This window comes from Musa acuminata, chromosome BXJ1-11, assembly GCF_036884655.1.
Source record: "Musa acuminata AAA Group cultivar baxijiao chromosome BXJ1-11, Cavendish_Baxijiao_AAA, whole genome shotgun sequence".
NCBI lineage: Eukaryota > Viridiplantae > Streptophyta > Magnoliopsida > Zingiberales > Musaceae > Musa > Musa acuminata.
The window spans coordinates 9,647,051-9,664,975 of record NC_088337.1 but is presented as its reverse complement, the minus strand read 5'-3'; the positions used below and the strand labels follow the sequence as shown (position 1 = coordinate 9,664,975).

Here is a 17,925-nt window from a genome sequence, read left to right as displayed (position 1 = left end):
CCACAGGTCACTTGATTGGGCCGGAGCCATTCAAATCGACAGATCACTTGATTGGGCCGGAGCCATTCAACTCGGCAACGATCGTTCTCAAACCTTCCAAAGCCCTCCCGGTCCAACCAAACCACCCAATTCCACGAACAGAAAAAGATCGAAGTGTCATCCATCGCTGCACCGATTCAACGAGCAGGAAGAAGGTCGAAGCAAGGGAGAAGAAAGAAAGCCACACTGGAAGGTTTAGGAGGAAGGAAGAGGCACAGCGCGCATGCTCATCACCCCGATCACCATAAAAGCAAGAGGAGAAGGCAGGAGGAGCATAAGAATTACAGCAGAAGAGGAGGCGAGGAGGAGGAGATGGGCGTGGACTACTACAAGATCCTGGGCGTGGACAAGAGCGCCAAGGACGACGACCTCAAGAAGGCCTACCGCAAGCTCGCCATGAAGTGGCACCCTGACAAGAACCCGAACAATAAGAAGGAGGCCGAGGCCAAGTTCAAGCAGATCTCCGAAGCCTACGAGGTACGATCTTGGTGATCCGTTGATCCCGCCTCCCAAGATCCAGCCTTGCTGATCCGTGGCTCGCTTGTCTGATAGGTGCTAAGCGATCCTCAGAAGCGCGCTGTCTACGACCAATACGGGGAGGAGGGGCTTAAGGGGCAGGTCCCGCCGCCGGGGTCCGGCGGGTTCGACGGCGGAGACGAGTCGGCCACGTTCAGGTTCAACCCCAGGAGCGCCGACGACATCTTCTCGGAGTTCTTCGGGTTCTCTAGTCCGTTCGGCGGCATGGGCGGCGGCGGCAGCAGGGGCGGATCGAGGTTCCCTAGCCGGATGGGGGGGATGTTTGGGGAGGAGATGTTCGGGTCAACCTTCCGCGGCGGGGAAGGCGCGTCGATGAATTTTCAGCAGCCGCGGAAGGCAGCGCCAATCGAGAATCGGCTGCCATGCAGCCTCGAGGACTTGTATAAAGGGACTACCAAGAAGATGAAGATTTCGCGCGAGATTGTCGATGCCAGTGGGTGAGATTCTTCTCTTATGTTTATCGAAGAGATCTTAAAGCTTGGTTCATCATGCTTTCTTGGTTGATCTAATCAGTGCGTGCTTTTTCGGAATATGCTCCAAACATTCTTGCTGTTGAAAGAAACTTGCTTCACTGTAGAAACATTATTGCTATGTGTTTTGGTGATCTGCACAAGATAATAACTTCATTTTTCATCACTGAAAGTTGGATCCATCGGTAAAGATGTGACGAGGTAGTTTGTCTTGGTGAAACAAAAGATGTCTTTGAAGAGCTACCGTTCCCCATTCTCATGATCAAAGTTATTTTGATGTGATTCCTCATTAGTTTTAATCACTAGGCCTATAGCTGCCAATCGGGTGTTATATTCATCTTACAGTCATCAAACTTACTAGTTTGAGATCATATATATCTATGAATGGACTTCACCACTTTTATCGATCATGTAGAGGAATGCTGTCATATATCCTTTCTCTCTTATTGTGATTGCATTATTCTGAATTTTCTCCTTTCACTTGTAATACTTGTTTGCTTTATATACATACATACATACATACATACATACATACATACATACATACATACATACATTAATTCCCTCTATTTTAAAAACTGTCAGCATCATCATAATGGATGATGTAGGTTGGTTCATGGATCTCATGTATGAAAGTCTCAGTTGTCTACTAGTAAGTAGTTTTTTTATTCTAGTCGTGCGTACTCTTAGTCATCATTGGTTGCTGATCGTGAACTGATAGGATAAGTAATGAGTAACACCTTATGTACCCCACATAATTCATTATTGAGTTGCTTCTTCCATCATCTTTTATCGTTTCGTTATTTAATTAGATAGAAAGCATTTTATTTTTCTGGGAATTCAAGATAAACATATTGTGCAGAATCGATAGGATATGTCTCTTAAGTTGTTCTCTTCCAAATGGTGTCTTGTAAATTACTGTCACATTGGATGTTTTAATAAGAAGTTTATGCAATAATGTAATGGTAGATGCAGTACGAAGAAAGTCATTAAATGGAAACATATTTCTAATTAAACTTGGCCCAGTGCTCTCTACATAAGATATGGAGCTGCTACTGCAATTTTTATTGTATTTTTGAGGCACAAGGTATTTGTATGGAAGAATCATAGTCATGCCTATATACTGTTTCCTTCTTGAAACGTAGAGCTGTTGCTGCAATCCTTAATCACAAACTGGTTTACTAGTTGGAGCGTTTTACCTCTTCCAATGTGCAGAACCTACTATTCAGTGGAAAGTTCATGCTTTACTATTAACTACTAGCCTTGCTACTATTTTGAATCTAGTCCAACATATGTCTACCTGTAGGCAGTGTAGATTGACATTCTGTTTATCCTACAGGAATAGGATTTATGTTAATGTGATGTTTATGTTAGATTCATTGGATCTACTAATATTTTGCTTACTCTGTAAATGTGTCACAGGAAAACAAAGACAGTGGAAGAAATTCTGACGATCAACATAAAGGCAGGTTGGAAAAAGGGAACCAAAATTACTTTCCCAGATAAAGGGAATGAATCTCCCAACATTATCCCTGCGGATATAGTTTTCATCATAGATGAAAAGCCACATGATGTGTTCACACGGGAAGGAAACGATCTGATTGCAACTCAGAAAATATCTTTGGTCGAAGCCCTGACCGGTTATACAGTTCATTTGACTACACTTGATGGTCGCAGCCTTACAATACCCATAAACTCCGTCATTCATCCTGGCTACGAGGAGGTGGTCGTTCGAGAGGGAATGCCAATACCAAAAGATCCATCTAGGAAAGGAAATCTTCGTATCAAGTTCGACATAAGGTTTCCGCCGAGGCTGACTTCGGAGCAGAAGGCCGGGATCAAACGGCTATTGGTTCTATAAGATGGAATGCAGGCGATGCTGCACATCTAGTGCCATAAGCGTTATGCTGTGGGTACGGTATGCTCAAATGTCTCTCTTCTTGTTTGTAACTTTGACATTATTCAATAAGCTTTTTTCTAATACACTTCAAGTATTGAGCTACTGTATCTTTGCTTAGTACAGAAGAATCAATTATAGCCGATCATGTTTTAAGTGTGAGAGTGACTCACTCACATTAAGAAGATATCAGCTGACTTCTGCTGGCAATTGGGGGAAAGTCATGTACCGAATATTAAAAACTTTGTAAAAGTTCAATTTTGTGTCTTGATTATCGGTTTCTGATGTGATATTAGACCCCATAAACATTCTTCAAAACATGTTGTATTTGCACTCTTTTGCTTTGTACAATGAATAGTTCATAAAACAATTCATCCTTGTCATCGGTTGAGCTTCCGGTGGAAGAGTTTCCGTGGTTAATTTTTAAGATCCCTATGGAATAGCTGATTACGAATTAGAATGATGATTGCACCCTTCTGCAGTTGGTATTGTCGATCTTACTTCATTAATTTATTACGCGTTTGCTCCTATATGATAGTAGTTGCTGGGATTACAAAATGTTTAAATTAGGTACTCATAAAAGAAAGAAGCATCATTTTTATTCTGTATCTCTTTGTGAACCTCTTCATAAATCAAAATCATCATAATCAACTTACCTTATCTTTCTTCCTTGAGGACAACTGCTAAAATCGTTCTTACATGAACAAGGATGAACCACAGGTTAATTATTCTCAACTCCAATGGCTGGATGAGAATCAGATTTTGTAGACAGAAAGTTCGAAGCTTTCTGATAGCCATTTAAAAAGTGACGCAACGCGATAGTCATTTGTCTTTCGTGTTTAGATTGATTGTTGGCATATGACAACTGACCATGAGAATGTAATTCTGAAGCTGCACATAGTTATGAAATATGTAGCTTTATTTACTTTAATACCATCGATTTTATCGACGGAAGCATGAAAATAAAAAATAATAATAATTTCAATATCTCATTTACATTTTCGATGGTGATGAACGATGGTACCGTTGGAGATCGCAAGTGGTTGTTATGGATGAGGAGGGAGAGGATGACGCAGATGCCGACGCTTTGCATCTGCATCGATGTAGCTGTAGAGCGCTGAAAGAGTCACTCAGCATCTGTATTTGTGTCGACGCAGATACAAAGCGACATCAACACAATTGCTTAGCGATATCAACATAGATGTAGAGAGACGAAATAACCTCTCGGCACCTACATTAGCGCTAATATAGATACAGAGTGACGCTCTACATCTGCATAGGCTAATGTAATTGCCGAGCGACATTGTTCTGCATTTGCATCAGATGACGATGCAGATCTCGAATAATTTTTTTATAACTTTACATTTGTATCGATGTCAACACAGTTGCCAAGGAACGTCGATGTAGATGCAAAACGTCAACATCCACATCGTTCTCTTCCTCCTCTCTTTGTCTCACCTCTCGTCATCGCTCTCTCTCATCCAAAACAATTACTCGCGACACCAAGAGCGTCATCATTCGTCACCATTGAAAACATAACTAGAATATTAAAATTATTTTTTTACTGATCGTTTTTGTATTTTCATCAATAGAACAGATAACATTAGGATAAATAAAGTTAAATGTTTAACTTTAATAACTACAAAAATTCAAATATAAATTTTTTAAATCTAAGAACTAAAATATTAAAAAGATTTAAGTAAATGAATAATCTATAATTATCCCAAGAAAAATTGAGAAAAAGGTATAAAACTACGTCAACCAACACAAGAGCAAAGTTATATGCTATAAAAGTCATAACGAGCTAGAATTTGCGATACCTCTTCGGATGTCATCTCATATTATAAATTATAAATAAACATTTAGTCTTGCTATGTCGTGACATCTATGGATGAATAGACATATATTGTAATTTATCAAAATATTATTGTTTTTGCAACATTTGCAGCCATCCCTGTTGACTAAAAACAAGCTTAAGACATACTCGCTCTACGGGAGATATCTCGCGGGAGGAAAACAAAGGAAAGAAGCAAATAGTACGAGAAAAAAAAAAAAAGAAGGCATCGGGGGTTTCATCTACGGTAATTTAGGAGGGCATCCACAATAAACTAACATAATATTGGAGAACCTTGCTTTCTCTTCCCTCATGAGTAATACAAGTTAACACCATTACCAACATATTGCGACCTATTTCATTCTTGCTACGCCAAACTGCATGACACCAGCGCCCATATTAGCAGCAGCAGCGATGCCGTTGTATGTAGGTTTTGGGGGTAGCATGTTCGCATCCACGATCATCCCGTCTTCCATTGAATCAGCCTTCGCACCTCGAGGCTGACAGAAAGCGTGGACACCCATGTCCATAACCAAGTCAGGCACAGATCGGTGAGGTTTCCGGTCCATCACGAGTCTCTCTGCCTCTACTGAGTTCCGCTCCGAGCATGTCGGATTGGCCATCGCTCTGTTGAAACAGAAGGTGGGAGGAATGACCGGCGGGGGTGGAAAGCCATGATTTCTAATCAGCCTCCTTGGATCATAGGAATCTTTTGGACCTCCATGTTCATATGGCAGCACAGAACCCACCACTCTCCCAGGTTTAGCTGCAATCGTAAAAGCAATATTGCCAACTTGGCTAAATAGGATGATTTACCAGGGGATGGAATAATGGACTTGAAAGGGAACTTGGGGATGAGATATGTACCAGTTGGAATCCTCTGAGGTAACTGTGAAGTCCTTGCAACATTTCTAGGTGCTCCACTGTCTCCAGGGTTGTTGGATGTGTCATCCATGACTTGACTCCCTCTTGATGAAGCCAAATTTGGTTGCTCCCTTGGAGGAACTGAAGTAGAATGGACCACAGTCGATCTACAAAAACAAGTGATTGAAATACGTAAGTCTCATCGATGGGAGATTAAGTACAGGTGGGAGAGACATCAGTGCCCAGTAAAGATGTGTTCCCCATTATCATCGTATGTGTTTTAGACTGCACAAAAAAGAGTCAAAATTTGGAATGGACAAGAACATTGATCACAAAACACATGTCAAATTCTGAAAATCAACCAATCTGGATAGAGATAGGCCTTTCTATTCTTAAAACATTCAATGACCAGATCAATCAACTCCACTGCACAACCAATCACAATCGATTGAGGCTGGTTATTCCCAACTGAATCTGTCAGTCCCAGACGATTTCGATTGATTCAAGCTGACATCAATAGGTTTCAAGTTATAGCCCTCACTTTATCGAAATCACCACTTTCTCCTTTTATTTCAGTCATATTCTTCTTCTACTTCTCAAACTACTTTTTGCCAAAAATTGTCAATCTGACAGTGGATTCAACAGATTAAATGATTGGATCCAGATGAACCACCGATTAAATATGACCAAATTATTGGATCTAGTAAGGTATGGCACAGGACAAGGCCACTCACAGTAGAACAAATTCAACAACCAATACCCTCCAATTCTCAATGAAAATTAGCTACAAGTGATGCCAAGTTAAATTCTTACTATAATAAAATAAAAGAAAACTCAAATTCTTGAAGATCTTAAACTATTGAGATCTTTTTGGCTGTCTTCAGATAGAGATATCTTCAGTGATGCCAGTCCAAAGTATTATCACAAATAGGGATGGCAAGGTGCAAGGGCAGAGCACGTTTTACTTAAAACGTCCTTTTTTCACCACTCAAAAATCCCACTTGTCCCCTCTCAGTGCTATGATTATATTTAAAACGTTCCTGTTTCACCACTCAAAAGTCCCACTTGTCCCCCTTCAGTGCTATGATTACATTTGATATATGTTTGATATATATTTGATTGTATTGGTCAATTGAGGAATCATTTATATGGAAATGTGAAAGGCATTTTTTTATGGGACAAGCAGGGTTCATTCAAGACAAGGATAAGTAATATCATCCCAACCCCCACTCGATCAAGGTTTTAAACTTTATGACTCAAACCCCCATGGTGAACTTATATAATTGACAGAATCAGCCTCAAATTCTTGAAGATCTTAAACTATTGAGATCTTTTTGGCTGTCTTCAGATAGAGATATCTTCAGTGATGCCAGTCCAAAGTATTATCACAAATAGGGATGACAAGGTGCAAGGGCAGAGCACGTTTTACTTAAAGCGTCCCTTTTTCGCCACTCAAAAATCCCACTTGTCCCCTCTCAGTGCTATGATTATATTTAAAACGTTCCTGTTTCACCACTCAAAAGTCCCACTTGTCCCCCTTCAGTGCTATGATTACATTTGATATATGTTTGATATATATTTGATTGTATTTGTCAATTGAGGAATCATTTATATGGAAATGTGAAAGGCATTTTTTTATGGGACAAGCAGGGTTCATTCAAGACAAGGATAAGTAATATCATCCCAACCCCCACTCGATCAAGGTTTTAAACTTTATGACTCAAACCCGCATGGTGAACTCATATAATTGACAGAATCAGCCTCTATATAATATTGACATGGGATGCATGGTGAACTTATTTTCTCCAATCAAACATTGTCCTTTAATGCATAAAGTCGACCACCTTACCATCATAGAGTTTAGCTATATTTTCTTATGTCCTGCAAAACCTTTGTGGTATCAGTCCGCAAAGAATTAGCAAAAAAGAAACCTTGTGTGGTCCACAAAGGACCTACATAAGAGAGATTGGTAACGTCAAATGCGGCAGACAATTCACGTCTCGTACAACTGAGATTAAAACAATTCTAGTGTCTCGTACAAACATGATTAAAACAATTCGACAAACACTTGAGGGACACCTTGAAGGACTTCAAACACTTCAAAAGACAGCCACAGGTCCACAATAGCCACTTAACTGGGTGTCAAAGATCAGCAAGACTATCCCTGAGTGACCCAAACTTAACTCTCCAAAGCCCCACCCGAACCTATGCCACCTAAGAAGGTTTAAATGAGTTGAGATGACTGACGTTTTGCACAGTGAAGTCAAAGCTCAAAAATCAGTTCGTGAGGCCAATTATCATAAATGATATAGTAATTGCATTATGGTGTCATTCTTTTACAAAATGATATGCCAACAGACTACTTCTTGTGTCCGCAAAGTTTAAAAAGGTTACTTTTAGGTTGATCCTTAAAAAGACAGTCGCAAGGATTATGCATAACTTAGGCAAATTTAGCTAAGTTAGTGACAAAATGACGTAGGTGTTGTGGGTGCACAATGCGCAGCTGACTGTGACATTACTGTTTCTAAGAAGGTATTCTTCAACTTTTCTTCTATACTTACCTCCATCAAAGAACAACAAATAACCTTTAAAGGCTCGTGAAGTTCAAGAAAAAAACATGTTTGCCATTAACTTCATAACATGGCATAATGACAAAGTCTTTTTTAACTCTAGAAGTACATGCCCAACATCCCATTTTAAGATTCATAAGAACCCTAGCAATCATATGTTCAAGTCTCTGAAAAGAAGGCAAGTCAGAAAAGATAAATTGTTTGAAAAATTAGACTATTGAAACAAAATTTTGATTTGGCTGCAAGGCCCTATGACCTTATCTTTATTGACTTAAACATGTTTTATGTTTCTTATTTTTTTCCTTAAAAACTATGTTAAAACATCTATTTGCTCCTTCAATAATATTTCAAGCTGCTATATCAAGTTACTCCTGAAGCCACCATAAGACTGGTGTAGCCACAAGCCAATTATATCAATCTATGAAACACCACTATCCTCTTATACTCTCCCCTAACTTAGCCACCTTCACAAAACATGTTATGATTCTGAGCCATTTTGCATTATGTCATCATTATGCATGAAATATGCAAAACACTCACAGAAATTCCATAAAGAACTTAACATGTTCACATTAAAAAAAAAAAGAGAAAATAAGATGCACACAAAACCTAAATGCTAAATGAACAATTACCGAGGGAGAGAAACATGCTTTCTCTCTAATGGAACTACTGGTCCACTTTTACCACGATTTTCCTCAAGGTACGCAAACTGCTTCCTGAATTGGTCAACAGCGCTGCAAAATAGACGTGATGCAGAAAGTTTTACAGGATGCATAAGAAAAAAATATAAATAAAGAAAACCAGGTTAATACCTGGGGTATAGGAAGTTTGGTCTTTCAGTTCCATTAATGTACTCTTTGAGAAGTTGTGGATGATATTCCAATATTTCTCGAAAGATAAGTTCCCTAATGTCCTCCTTTGACACCCTGTGGCGCTCAAATTCAAACTCCATTTTTGAAATTGGTTGACATGAAGGTTCTCTTTCCAATTTAGACAGACCCTTAAAATAAGGGTCAGCTAAGGCCTGATCAATAACACAGAATTTCTTCTTGTCAGATAAATATTATTCAGGATATCTAGTAGAAAAGAGATACTTCTGTGGTAATAAATTCACTCTAAAGCAAAGAACATCTAAAAAAAAATTAGGGTATGACAACATATGCACATAAATTAACCAAACATACCTCCGCAGCTGATGGCCTATCTTTTGGGTCAAACGCCAAAAGCCTTTCTAATAATTTTAGAGCTAGTGGGTCAGCATTTGGAAACTTCTGAGAAAAGGGCACTGGTTGTTTTTTCCTCATACTGCTTAAATATTTTCTTGCTTTCTCATTACGCACCTGGAATCAGCAAGAGAACCGATTAAATAAATAATTTCATTGGTACTTGGCACATAATAATATCATGTTTTCCATACAAATTCACGAGAAGGGTCAGCATACCCGAGAAATGGTGTCTAAGGAAGGTGTTCCTAGAAGATCAGTCATCAAATCCAGTTGGTGAACCACATTTTTACCAGGGAAAAGTGGCTTTCCAATCAAGAGTTCAGCAAAAATGCATCCAATGCTCCAAATGTCAATAGCAGGGGTATACTGCAAAATCATAAAAACTGTGATTTACTATTTCTAAATGACAAAACAGCATAAATGAAAATAAATGTTGTTCTTTAGCACAATCAAGTGCCCAAATACCAAGCTATGTCAGGTTATAGGAGAGGAGAAATTAATCCTTCTTGAATATCCAATTCTTCATTTCTAATATATTACATCTCCAAGTAAAATATCTAAAGGTGAATACTTCAACATTTTTTTTAATACATATGAATACACAAGCACATTCATGTATAATATATGCACATAACTTTATAATTACTTGTGTATGATAGTATGCATGCGCAAAAGTATGCATAGAGATACACATATTAAACATGTATCGCATATGGGAAACTTTCTTCTACAACTATTAGTCAATTCGTCTAACTAAAATAATGCTTCAAAAACCAACCTCATGTGGCACTACAACACGAAAGACCCAGTAGTTGGTTTAGTAAATGGTGACACTTCAACATGACTAAAACTACAATAAAACTTTTAGAGGTGTACTATTTTATTGGGATTGCATCATGTGACAAGCAATTTATCCTACAAATATACAATACCTTCGAATAAAATGATCCACATAGCTCTGGAGCTCTGTACCATCTGGTTGCAACATAATCCTACAAGATATGTCATTACCTTCTGAAGGTCAATATACTCAAGTTACAGAAAAAAGAAACTATAAGATCAGTTTACATAAAATTCTCAAGGAAAGAAAGCAAGTTTCAAGATAAAGAACTCCACTGTTTTCTTGGCATACCGTCCAGAATATAGTTGTTGGTGTGTCATTAAATGCAACTCTTGCTAAACCAAAATCACATACTTTAAGTTTGCAGTTTGCATTTGCCAGAATGTTCTTTGGTTTTAGATCTCGGTGATAAACATTAGCTGCAATTACAAAAGCCCAGTGTCAGAACAAAGGCAAATATCTGAAGTGCTTGAACACTGTATTTGGCATTTAGTACTCTAGCATTTTGAATATAAAAAGATAACCGACAGCATAAGATTAATACAAGTCAACCATAAAAAGAAATTTAAGAAACAAGATCCAAGAAACATTTAGGAATTTTGAAAACATTATTCAGAAAAGTTCATGTTGATAACAGATCAATTTAATATAATATAAGAAAGATATAAGACAGTCATTACAAGAAAAAAAAAAAGAGAACAACGTTACTACCATATGTCATGAAACAAGCAGATCAAAATCCCTGGAGAAATAAATTTCTTCAGGAAAAACACAAAACAAAGAGAATAGACACATCATAATGAAAAATGAACTCCTCTTGCTGCCAACTATAAAGAGGAAGCATCTTACAAAAGAAATCACCTACTCATACAAAAGATATCACCTCCTCCCAAAAGTTTGAAAATAACAATCAGATGAGAAGATCACAATCAGAAAAATGGTCAAGTATCTTATTTTTCTACTTTGATTGCCCTACCAAATGAAGTGTAAGACAAACAGGTGCCGCAAAACTACTTTCAATTGCAACCAGGTTGTGCCTGTTTGGAGAGATCATCATAAATTATTTATGCTGCCCATGGTACATCATAAATATTCAGCTAACTTTCACTCCCATAAAAGGAGAGAGGTAAATGTAGCTGGTGTGTAACTAACATAGTCAAGCTATAAGAAGGTAAGTAGAGCAAGAACATGCATATCACCCTTTTGTTAGCAAACAAAGTTTCCCAATGGAGCATCTATGAAACATTTCCTAAGAATCCTGAGAGTATATGGATACAGCAAGTAAATTTCACTTGCTAAAATATCTTCTATGGTGTCAAATACAATGAGGAAGTATCTTGAAGCATTAGACGTGTATACAGCATGGACAAAGGAAGTAATTCTAAGCATTCATATTCACAAACTATAACTGGCAAAAAACTAAAACTGAAAATGATCTCATGTGAGTTGTATGTATAGACATGATTGGCTAAATGGATCCCCACTCATAAACCTCTTTTGAAGAGCCTGATTTATGGCTTAATATGAAGTTTTCCCACACATGATCAAAAGTAACACTGAACAGTGTCAAACAAGCAATGCTTTCTGGATCATTATAGAGGTTTACAAATGAGAATATACCAAAAGAGCATATAAAACATCATAATGAATTACTTCATGAAATAGAACATTTGACATGAGATTTTTACCTGTATGGATATATTTTAATGCACGAAGCAGTTGATAAAGAAAGAACTGGTAATGCTCCCTGGTTAAGTCATCATTAGCCTTTATGACTTGGTGAAGATCTGACTCCATGAGCTCAAAGACAACATAAATATCTTTGAAGTCCTTTCTTGATGGAGGCAACATAATGTGTTTTATCTCCACGATGTCAGGATGTCTTAAAAGCCTAAGAAGCTTAATCTCACGAAGAATCCTAGCAGCATCAGAAATGTGTTCAAAAATATCATGTATCTTTTTTATGGCCACTTTTTCACCGGTATGTGTGTCAATGGCAGAACACACAAGTCCATAACTCCCTTTACCAATGACCTCCTGAACTTTGTACCTGCTGACATCCCCATATTCCGTGAAGAAGTCCATCTCCGATGTGTTCTGTAGAAATATCATTGCAATAAGATAGAGTCAGTGACCTAGTTAACAAGATTCCAGCACCAGAAAAAATTGACTTGTTGCAACCCTAAATGGAGCTATTGCTTTGATCATGCATAGCTAATAATCAGTTTGATTTTGCATACAATTTCTTTCTTGATAAGCTTGCTAAAGGCTAGACTACCCGAAATCCTTGTAGGAAATAAAATAATTTCCAAGAAAATGATCAAAAAGTAAAACCACGAAATCATATCAACAGCCACATGAACATCAAAATATTGAATGTGCGTACTATAAGCAATGTTCAAGCAATATGTGTCCATATTCTTCATAGTTTATGTACAGATCTCATAAGTTAGAACAGCTGTACCGTAAGTCCAAACCTAATATAACTCACCGCTTTATTAGACTCTAGATACCAGATCAACTTTGTATATCTAGATTTAGAAAAATCTCTTAAAAAATGTTCTCTGCTATTTTTAACAACGTGCAATTGAATACAACAAGAGCCTTTTTTTTCCCTAAAACTCATAAAGATAATGAAACACTTCAAAATGATACAGGTCTCTTTTTGTTCATCAACATTTCATACGTGCCACTCCTATGCATGGAAATGTTTGCTATTCTTATTTCTTTTCGCTAATTCGCTATTACCATTTCCAAATTATCAAGGTTACTGCATCATCTAGATAACAAATGGGATCGCTCATGATCAATGATATACAACCAATTCAGTTGCAGAAATAAGTAACAATATTAAACAAGGAAGAGACCTTTTAGAACAAATCTCAAAGATAATCACTATCAGAAGACAATAATTAATCTCCACGCCAGCTAAGTCAAAATCCAATGATTCTTCAAGTTGTTGCAAACAAAGACAGAGTGGAGGATACAGCAGAAGTTGCTAGGAAGGACACGGAATGTTTGGTAATGTCATTGATAACTATGATAACAGAGAGATTCTTGTTATTAAACTAGCAATTTAATGGAACAGAATCAGGTTCCTTGAAAAGTGGAATCCACTACGCCATCAAAGTGGACAAACTTTGTGCTCTTTCTCTATGTAATTATCTTCCAAAGGCATCAAAATAGGGTCAAGTTACCTACAGCAGCGAGGTTCACATCTCCATATTTAGATGCAACAGTAAACTCCCCTACAAATAAAAGCAAAAGATAGAGAGGAAAATTCAATAACAAAAGACGAGATTTTACCGCAATAAACTAATCAGACGTGACTGACTTGCAAAAGTGCTAAATCATGTCAAACCAGAATTTTAGATGACAAAGTTAATAAAAGCTTAAATCATAGTATGGCACAGAAGGGCCAAAACAAAATGGCAGTCCAAAGAACCAAGTCCACTATAGAAACAAATGTTATTCAGGTAATACAGTAAAATCATGAGATTCATCCCCATATCAATTATGCGCAAAGATATCATGTTAATCCTATCGGAAAGGAAGCAAGAGAAATGGGTTACGGGGAATGAAAACAAGGAGAAGAAGTTCTTGCTAAATTTTCTTATGCAATACATGCAAAAATTGAGCACATCAAGAAACCCTAACCTTCTTTCGCTGATCTTGCTGCATCTTTTAGGACTTGACTATACACTCTTGTACTCTTCCTCCTAAAATAGATCCTTATCTCCCCCTTCTCTTTCCTGTTGCGCAGAGTAAATAAGGACCCTCCGACTAGTTGAAGTTCGGAAAGAAATCGGCTGATTCAACTTCAGAAGACAACAGTCCGCGGCAATCTCAGCCGCATTTGCCCCACCGGCACCTGCTCCGGATCACGAGCCTGCAGTCCCTCCTCGCCCGTCTCCAATCCCCAACCAAATCCCTCATGCACCCCGCCTCCTCCTGGCCCTCCGCCGCCGCCCACCGAGCCCTCGATTCGAAGGAAAACCCTGCGGCCAGCACGGTCATACAGCGCCGAAGCACGGCTTCGCGACGCTGTTCGGCACCATCTCGGCCTCGATCCCGATGCCCCTCGAGAGCGCCGACGCAGATCTCTCCGCGAGACGAATGGTGGGAGGTCCACCAACAAGGGGGAGGAGAACACGAAGCGGAGGGGAGGTGAGCGAAGCGGCCTCGAGACTGGTGGGACAGCAGAGCGGCACGGACACGGCCGTAGAAAGAAGCCGACTCGGTGTTCTCGATCTCGTCCTCCCTCTTCCCTTCCCCCACACCCCTCCTCCCACCCGAATCTTAATACCTAGATGCCGACGCTATTCCCACGCCGCTCCTCTTATTACCAGAACGGCAGAGCCAGTGGGCACCACAACACGATCCAATCATCGGGCAAGCAGGGGAAGCAAGTATAAGGAACCAGTAGAATCGGGGTGTCGGTGGTACTCACTGTCACAGGGGGGTTTCGTGGATGGCATCGGTGGTGGGTGTGGGTGGGTATGCCATCGGATTTATGCTGCTTTTGCTCCTTTTGGGAAATCTTCTTCGGTCTATCCCAGCCGACAACAAATTGACCGGCTCGCTGTATTTATTCCTGATCTGGTAACAACAATTTATCCACGCGTCTGTGCTTGTCAGCTACCCGCATGCTGATTGGAAACGGAGCTGGGGCCCGCTCGTAGTGTGTGCAGCTTACGAGTTACGATGTCGCTGGTATGCTTAGGCCTCCAGTAATGTAGCATTGCATAATGGATGTGTTTCATGTCCTACTTTTGTGTGAATATTAAGACTGAAAGGGGATATGGTTACCATGATATATTCATATGGGGGCGCAGTTTACCCCAAAAACACGAATTAATATGTTTTTACCAGTGAGCCCCTCTCATTACAAAATTTACCAAGAACCGTAAGACAGCAAAAGGGTAAATATGTCATTTTAATAATTATCATATGATTGATGTTTATGTTATGTAAATATAGATATATGGTGGCATTGATTACCTTAGTTGATAAAGATTTTAATAATTTATAATTTTTTATTCGTCTTTTTTTACAATTTTTTTTTATCTAATTAAATTTGATTTAAAGGTCTCAAAAAGTATATAAAAGTTAAAAAAAAATAGAATAATTATTTTTATCATATTTATTGATTATATTAAAAAGTTAAAATGAGTTGGATAAATGTTATGGTATTATGCTCATAAAACTCAACATGATAACATATCAAAATATGATGTAAAAACTCATAAAATAATTCAAAAATTAGAAAGACAAATGAAGTTACTATATATATATATATATATATATATATATATATATATATATATATATATATATATATATATATATATATATATATCATATTTGTTTGCTATGTTGAAAGATTGAAATGAGTTGATAAATTTCATGGTATTATACTTGTAAATAAATTGCGTGACACTCAATTAGAAAATCAATATCTTGATTCTGAAATCAAGTATAATATAATTCATTTACAAATTTAACACTATAAAATTTAAGTAATTCACCTTAAATTTTAACCATACAAGAAAAACATGGTACAACAATTTGCTACATTTAATTTTCTATTTTTATTGATTTTTATAAATTCTGTATAATCAAATTTAGTATTTTTTTTGTTTTATTTTATAATCGAGCGTAACACAATTTATTTATGTTAGGATTAAGAGCACTAAGAGGGGGGGGGGGGGTTGAATTAGTGCAGCGGAAAACTTTCTACGATTAAAACGAAACTGCGTTCGAACGATAAAAATGATTTCTGTGTGAAAGCCGATTCTAAGCAAGATGATGTTAAAGTCAATCTATGAAGGCAGTTTACAACTATGATGAAAACCAGAATATAGGCGCAAGCTGAAATACGACGTTCGTACGAAGAAACTGATTTACGTCTAAATGCTGATTCATAAATCACTTGATTAGGCAAGATGTAGTTTAAGCAAGAGTATAAAGGCAGTTTGCAGTTATGGTAGAGCTCAAAACGTAAACGCAATCTGAAATATGATGATCGTACGAAAAAGCAGATTTACTTCTAAACGCTGATTTGGAAAGTGAAAGGCTTGAAACCCGATCGTATATACGCAGAAAGCAGTAAGCTTCAGAGGAGGTTTGCAGTAAAGATAATATGCTCAAAGTAAATGCAAACCGAGATTTAGAGTGGTTCGGTCAATCTTGACCTACTCCACTTTTGGCTTCCTCCACTGACGAGGTCACCGACGTCAACTAGAGGCCTTCCTTCAATAGGCGAAGGCCAACCACCCTTTTATAGTTTCACTCCTTTTGACGGGCTTAGGAGACAACCCTTACAGAAATTTTCTCTCATCTCTTTACAACTTAGAACTTGGAAGAACAGAGGGAGAAGAACTTTTGGCCTTTACAATAATTTTGAGCTCTAAGAATCACATAAAAGAATCAAGATTTCGGTGTTAAGTTGCTGCCTTTCAGTGCTGAATGGGTGGGGTATTTATAGGCCCCAACCCAGTTCAAATTTGGAGCTCAAAACTGTCAATTCCCGGAATTCCGGGATCAGGCGGTTGCACCTCCTGACTGGAGCGGTTGCACCGCTTGGCAGAGCTCGAAGACTGAGCCTCTAGGCGGTGCTACCTCTTGTCAGGGGCGGTTGCACCTCCTGACAGAGCTCGAAGACTGAGCTCAGGCAGTTGCACCTCCTGACTTAGGCGGTTGCACCGCCTGGCAGAGCTCGAAGACTGAGCTCAGGCGGTGCCACCTCCTGTCAGGGGAGGTTGCACCGCCCAGTCTCGCTCGGAGACTGAGCCCCAGGCGGTGCCACCGCCTGGCTGGGGCGGTTGCACCTCCCAGTCTCGCTCGAAGACTGAGCCCAGGCGGTGCAACCTCCTACCTTGGGCGGTTCAACCGCTTGGCAGAAATCAGGGTCCGAATGGGTTGATCCATTCGGCCCGATTTGGGTTTTTCAATGGCCCAATTGCCCTAAGATTAAGTTAATGGGATCACCTCCCATTTCCAACTTAATCAATGTGCTAACTACGATTTTTCCTAAGACATTTACTGCAGCTTGCTCCGGTGCGTCAATCGCTTCTTCCGGTGAGCTTCCGGCGAACTTCCGTCGATCATCCGATGAACCCTCGGTGATGCTCCTGCGGACTTCTGGCAAACTCCTGGACTTGCGACGATTCACTTGGCGAGTTTCGACGAGCTTCTTTGGCAAGCTTATGGACTTCTCGGATTTGTTCCTGCAGAACTTCTGATGACTGTCCGAACTTCCGTCGAACTCTCGAACTCCTAACATGATCAATGTCTTGACTCCGGCGTAACTCCTGCTGCATGTCTCACTTTCATCGTAGTTAATCCTGCACACTTATCTCAACATATAGATTATATAACAAATGACAATTGACTTCATCATCAAAGTCCGAGATTCAACAATTTATGAGCATAATATTATAAAAGTTATATGACTTAATCAAATGGAAGCATAATATAAATAATTACTCTACTAATTTTAATGTATTTGGTTGTTTTAGTGAATTTTAAATCCAAATTGATTATTTTAGATTTTTTTTACATCTTAAGTTCAAAGACCTTTGGGGTAATTGAATAAATATGAAAAGAGATACGCTCGCAAGTAAAAAATCTATTGTCAGGCTTTTA

General features: G+C 38.7%; 2 protein-coding genes across 5 annotated transcripts; one reads left to right on the top strand and one right to left on the bottom strand.

Moving 5' to 3' along the window:
• The first annotated feature begins 125 nt into the window (after positions 1-125).
• LOC103971226 (uncharacterized) lies at positions 126-3,339 on the top strand. Of its 3 annotated transcripts, none has more exons than XR_010481148.1 (4): positions 126-516; positions 592-1,013; positions 2,469-2,964; positions 3,070-3,339. XR_010481148.1 is itself a non-coding variant. In XM_009385193.3 (3 exons), the coding sequence occupies exons 1-3, from the start codon at positions 352-354 to the stop codon at positions 2,905-2,907; spliced, it is 1,026 nt and encodes a 341-aa protein (XP_009383468.2). In that variant the 5' UTR covers positions 127-351; the 3' UTR covers positions 2,908-3,339. The 3 variants fall into 3 exon arrangements, 1 of the variants encoding a protein (XP_009383468.2); XR_010481149.1 differs by having other exon boundaries at positions 3,065-3,339; XM_009385193.3 differs by having other exon boundaries at positions 127-516; positions 2,469-3,339.
• A 1,650-nt stretch (positions 3,340-4,989) lies between these two features.
• LOC135597174 (mitogen-activated protein kinase 10-like) lies at positions 4,990-14,569 on the bottom strand. Of its 2 annotated transcripts, XM_065089765.1 has the most exons (11): positions 13,936-14,569; positions 13,476-13,526; positions 11,967-12,375; positions 10,570-10,697; positions 10,370-10,429; positions 9,654-9,803; positions 9,396-9,551; positions 9,024-9,235; positions 8,844-8,945; positions 5,645-5,808; positions 4,990-5,543 (listed from the first exon to the last, which is right to left on the bottom strand). In XM_065089765.1, exons 3-11 carry the CDS (start codon positions 12,361-12,363, stop codon positions 5,131-5,133), a joined length of 1,782 nt encoding a protein of 593 aa, XP_064945837.1. In that variant the 5' UTR covers positions 12,364-12,375; positions 13,476-13,526; positions 13,936-14,569; the 3' UTR covers positions 4,990-5,130. The 2 variants fall into 2 exon arrangements, with proteins under 2 accessions (XP_064945837.1, XP_064945836.1); XM_065089764.1 differs by lacking the exon at positions 13,476-13,526 and having other exon boundaries at positions 13,936-14,568.
• Between the last annotated feature and the right edge of the window lie 3,356 nt (positions 14,570-17,925).

Coding starts and splice junctions, on each gene's coding strand:
- LOC135597174 (XM_065089764.1), bottom strand. CDS start 13,959: ATGCAGCAAGATCAGCGAAAGAAG. Junction 9,236..9,395: donor ATAGGCCATCAGCTGCGGAG/GTATGTTTGGTT, acceptor GTTATTGATCAG/GCCTTAGCTGACCCTTATTT. Junction 5,809..8,843: donor AAGCATGTTTCTCTCCCTCG/GTAATTGTTCAT, acceptor TTGTTTTTGTAG/ATCGACTGTGGTCCATTCTA.
- LOC103971226 (XM_009385193.3), top strand. CDS start 352: ATGGGCGTGGACTACTACAAGATCCTGGGCGTGGACAAGAGCGCCAAG. Junction 517..591: donor AGATCTCCGAAGCCTACGAG/GTACGATCTTGG, acceptor CTTGTCTGATAG/GTGCTAAGCGATCCTCAGAA. Junction 1,014..2,468: donor GAGATTGTCGATGCCAGTGG/GTGAGATTCTTC, acceptor AATGTGTCACAG/GAAAACAAAGACAGTGGAAG.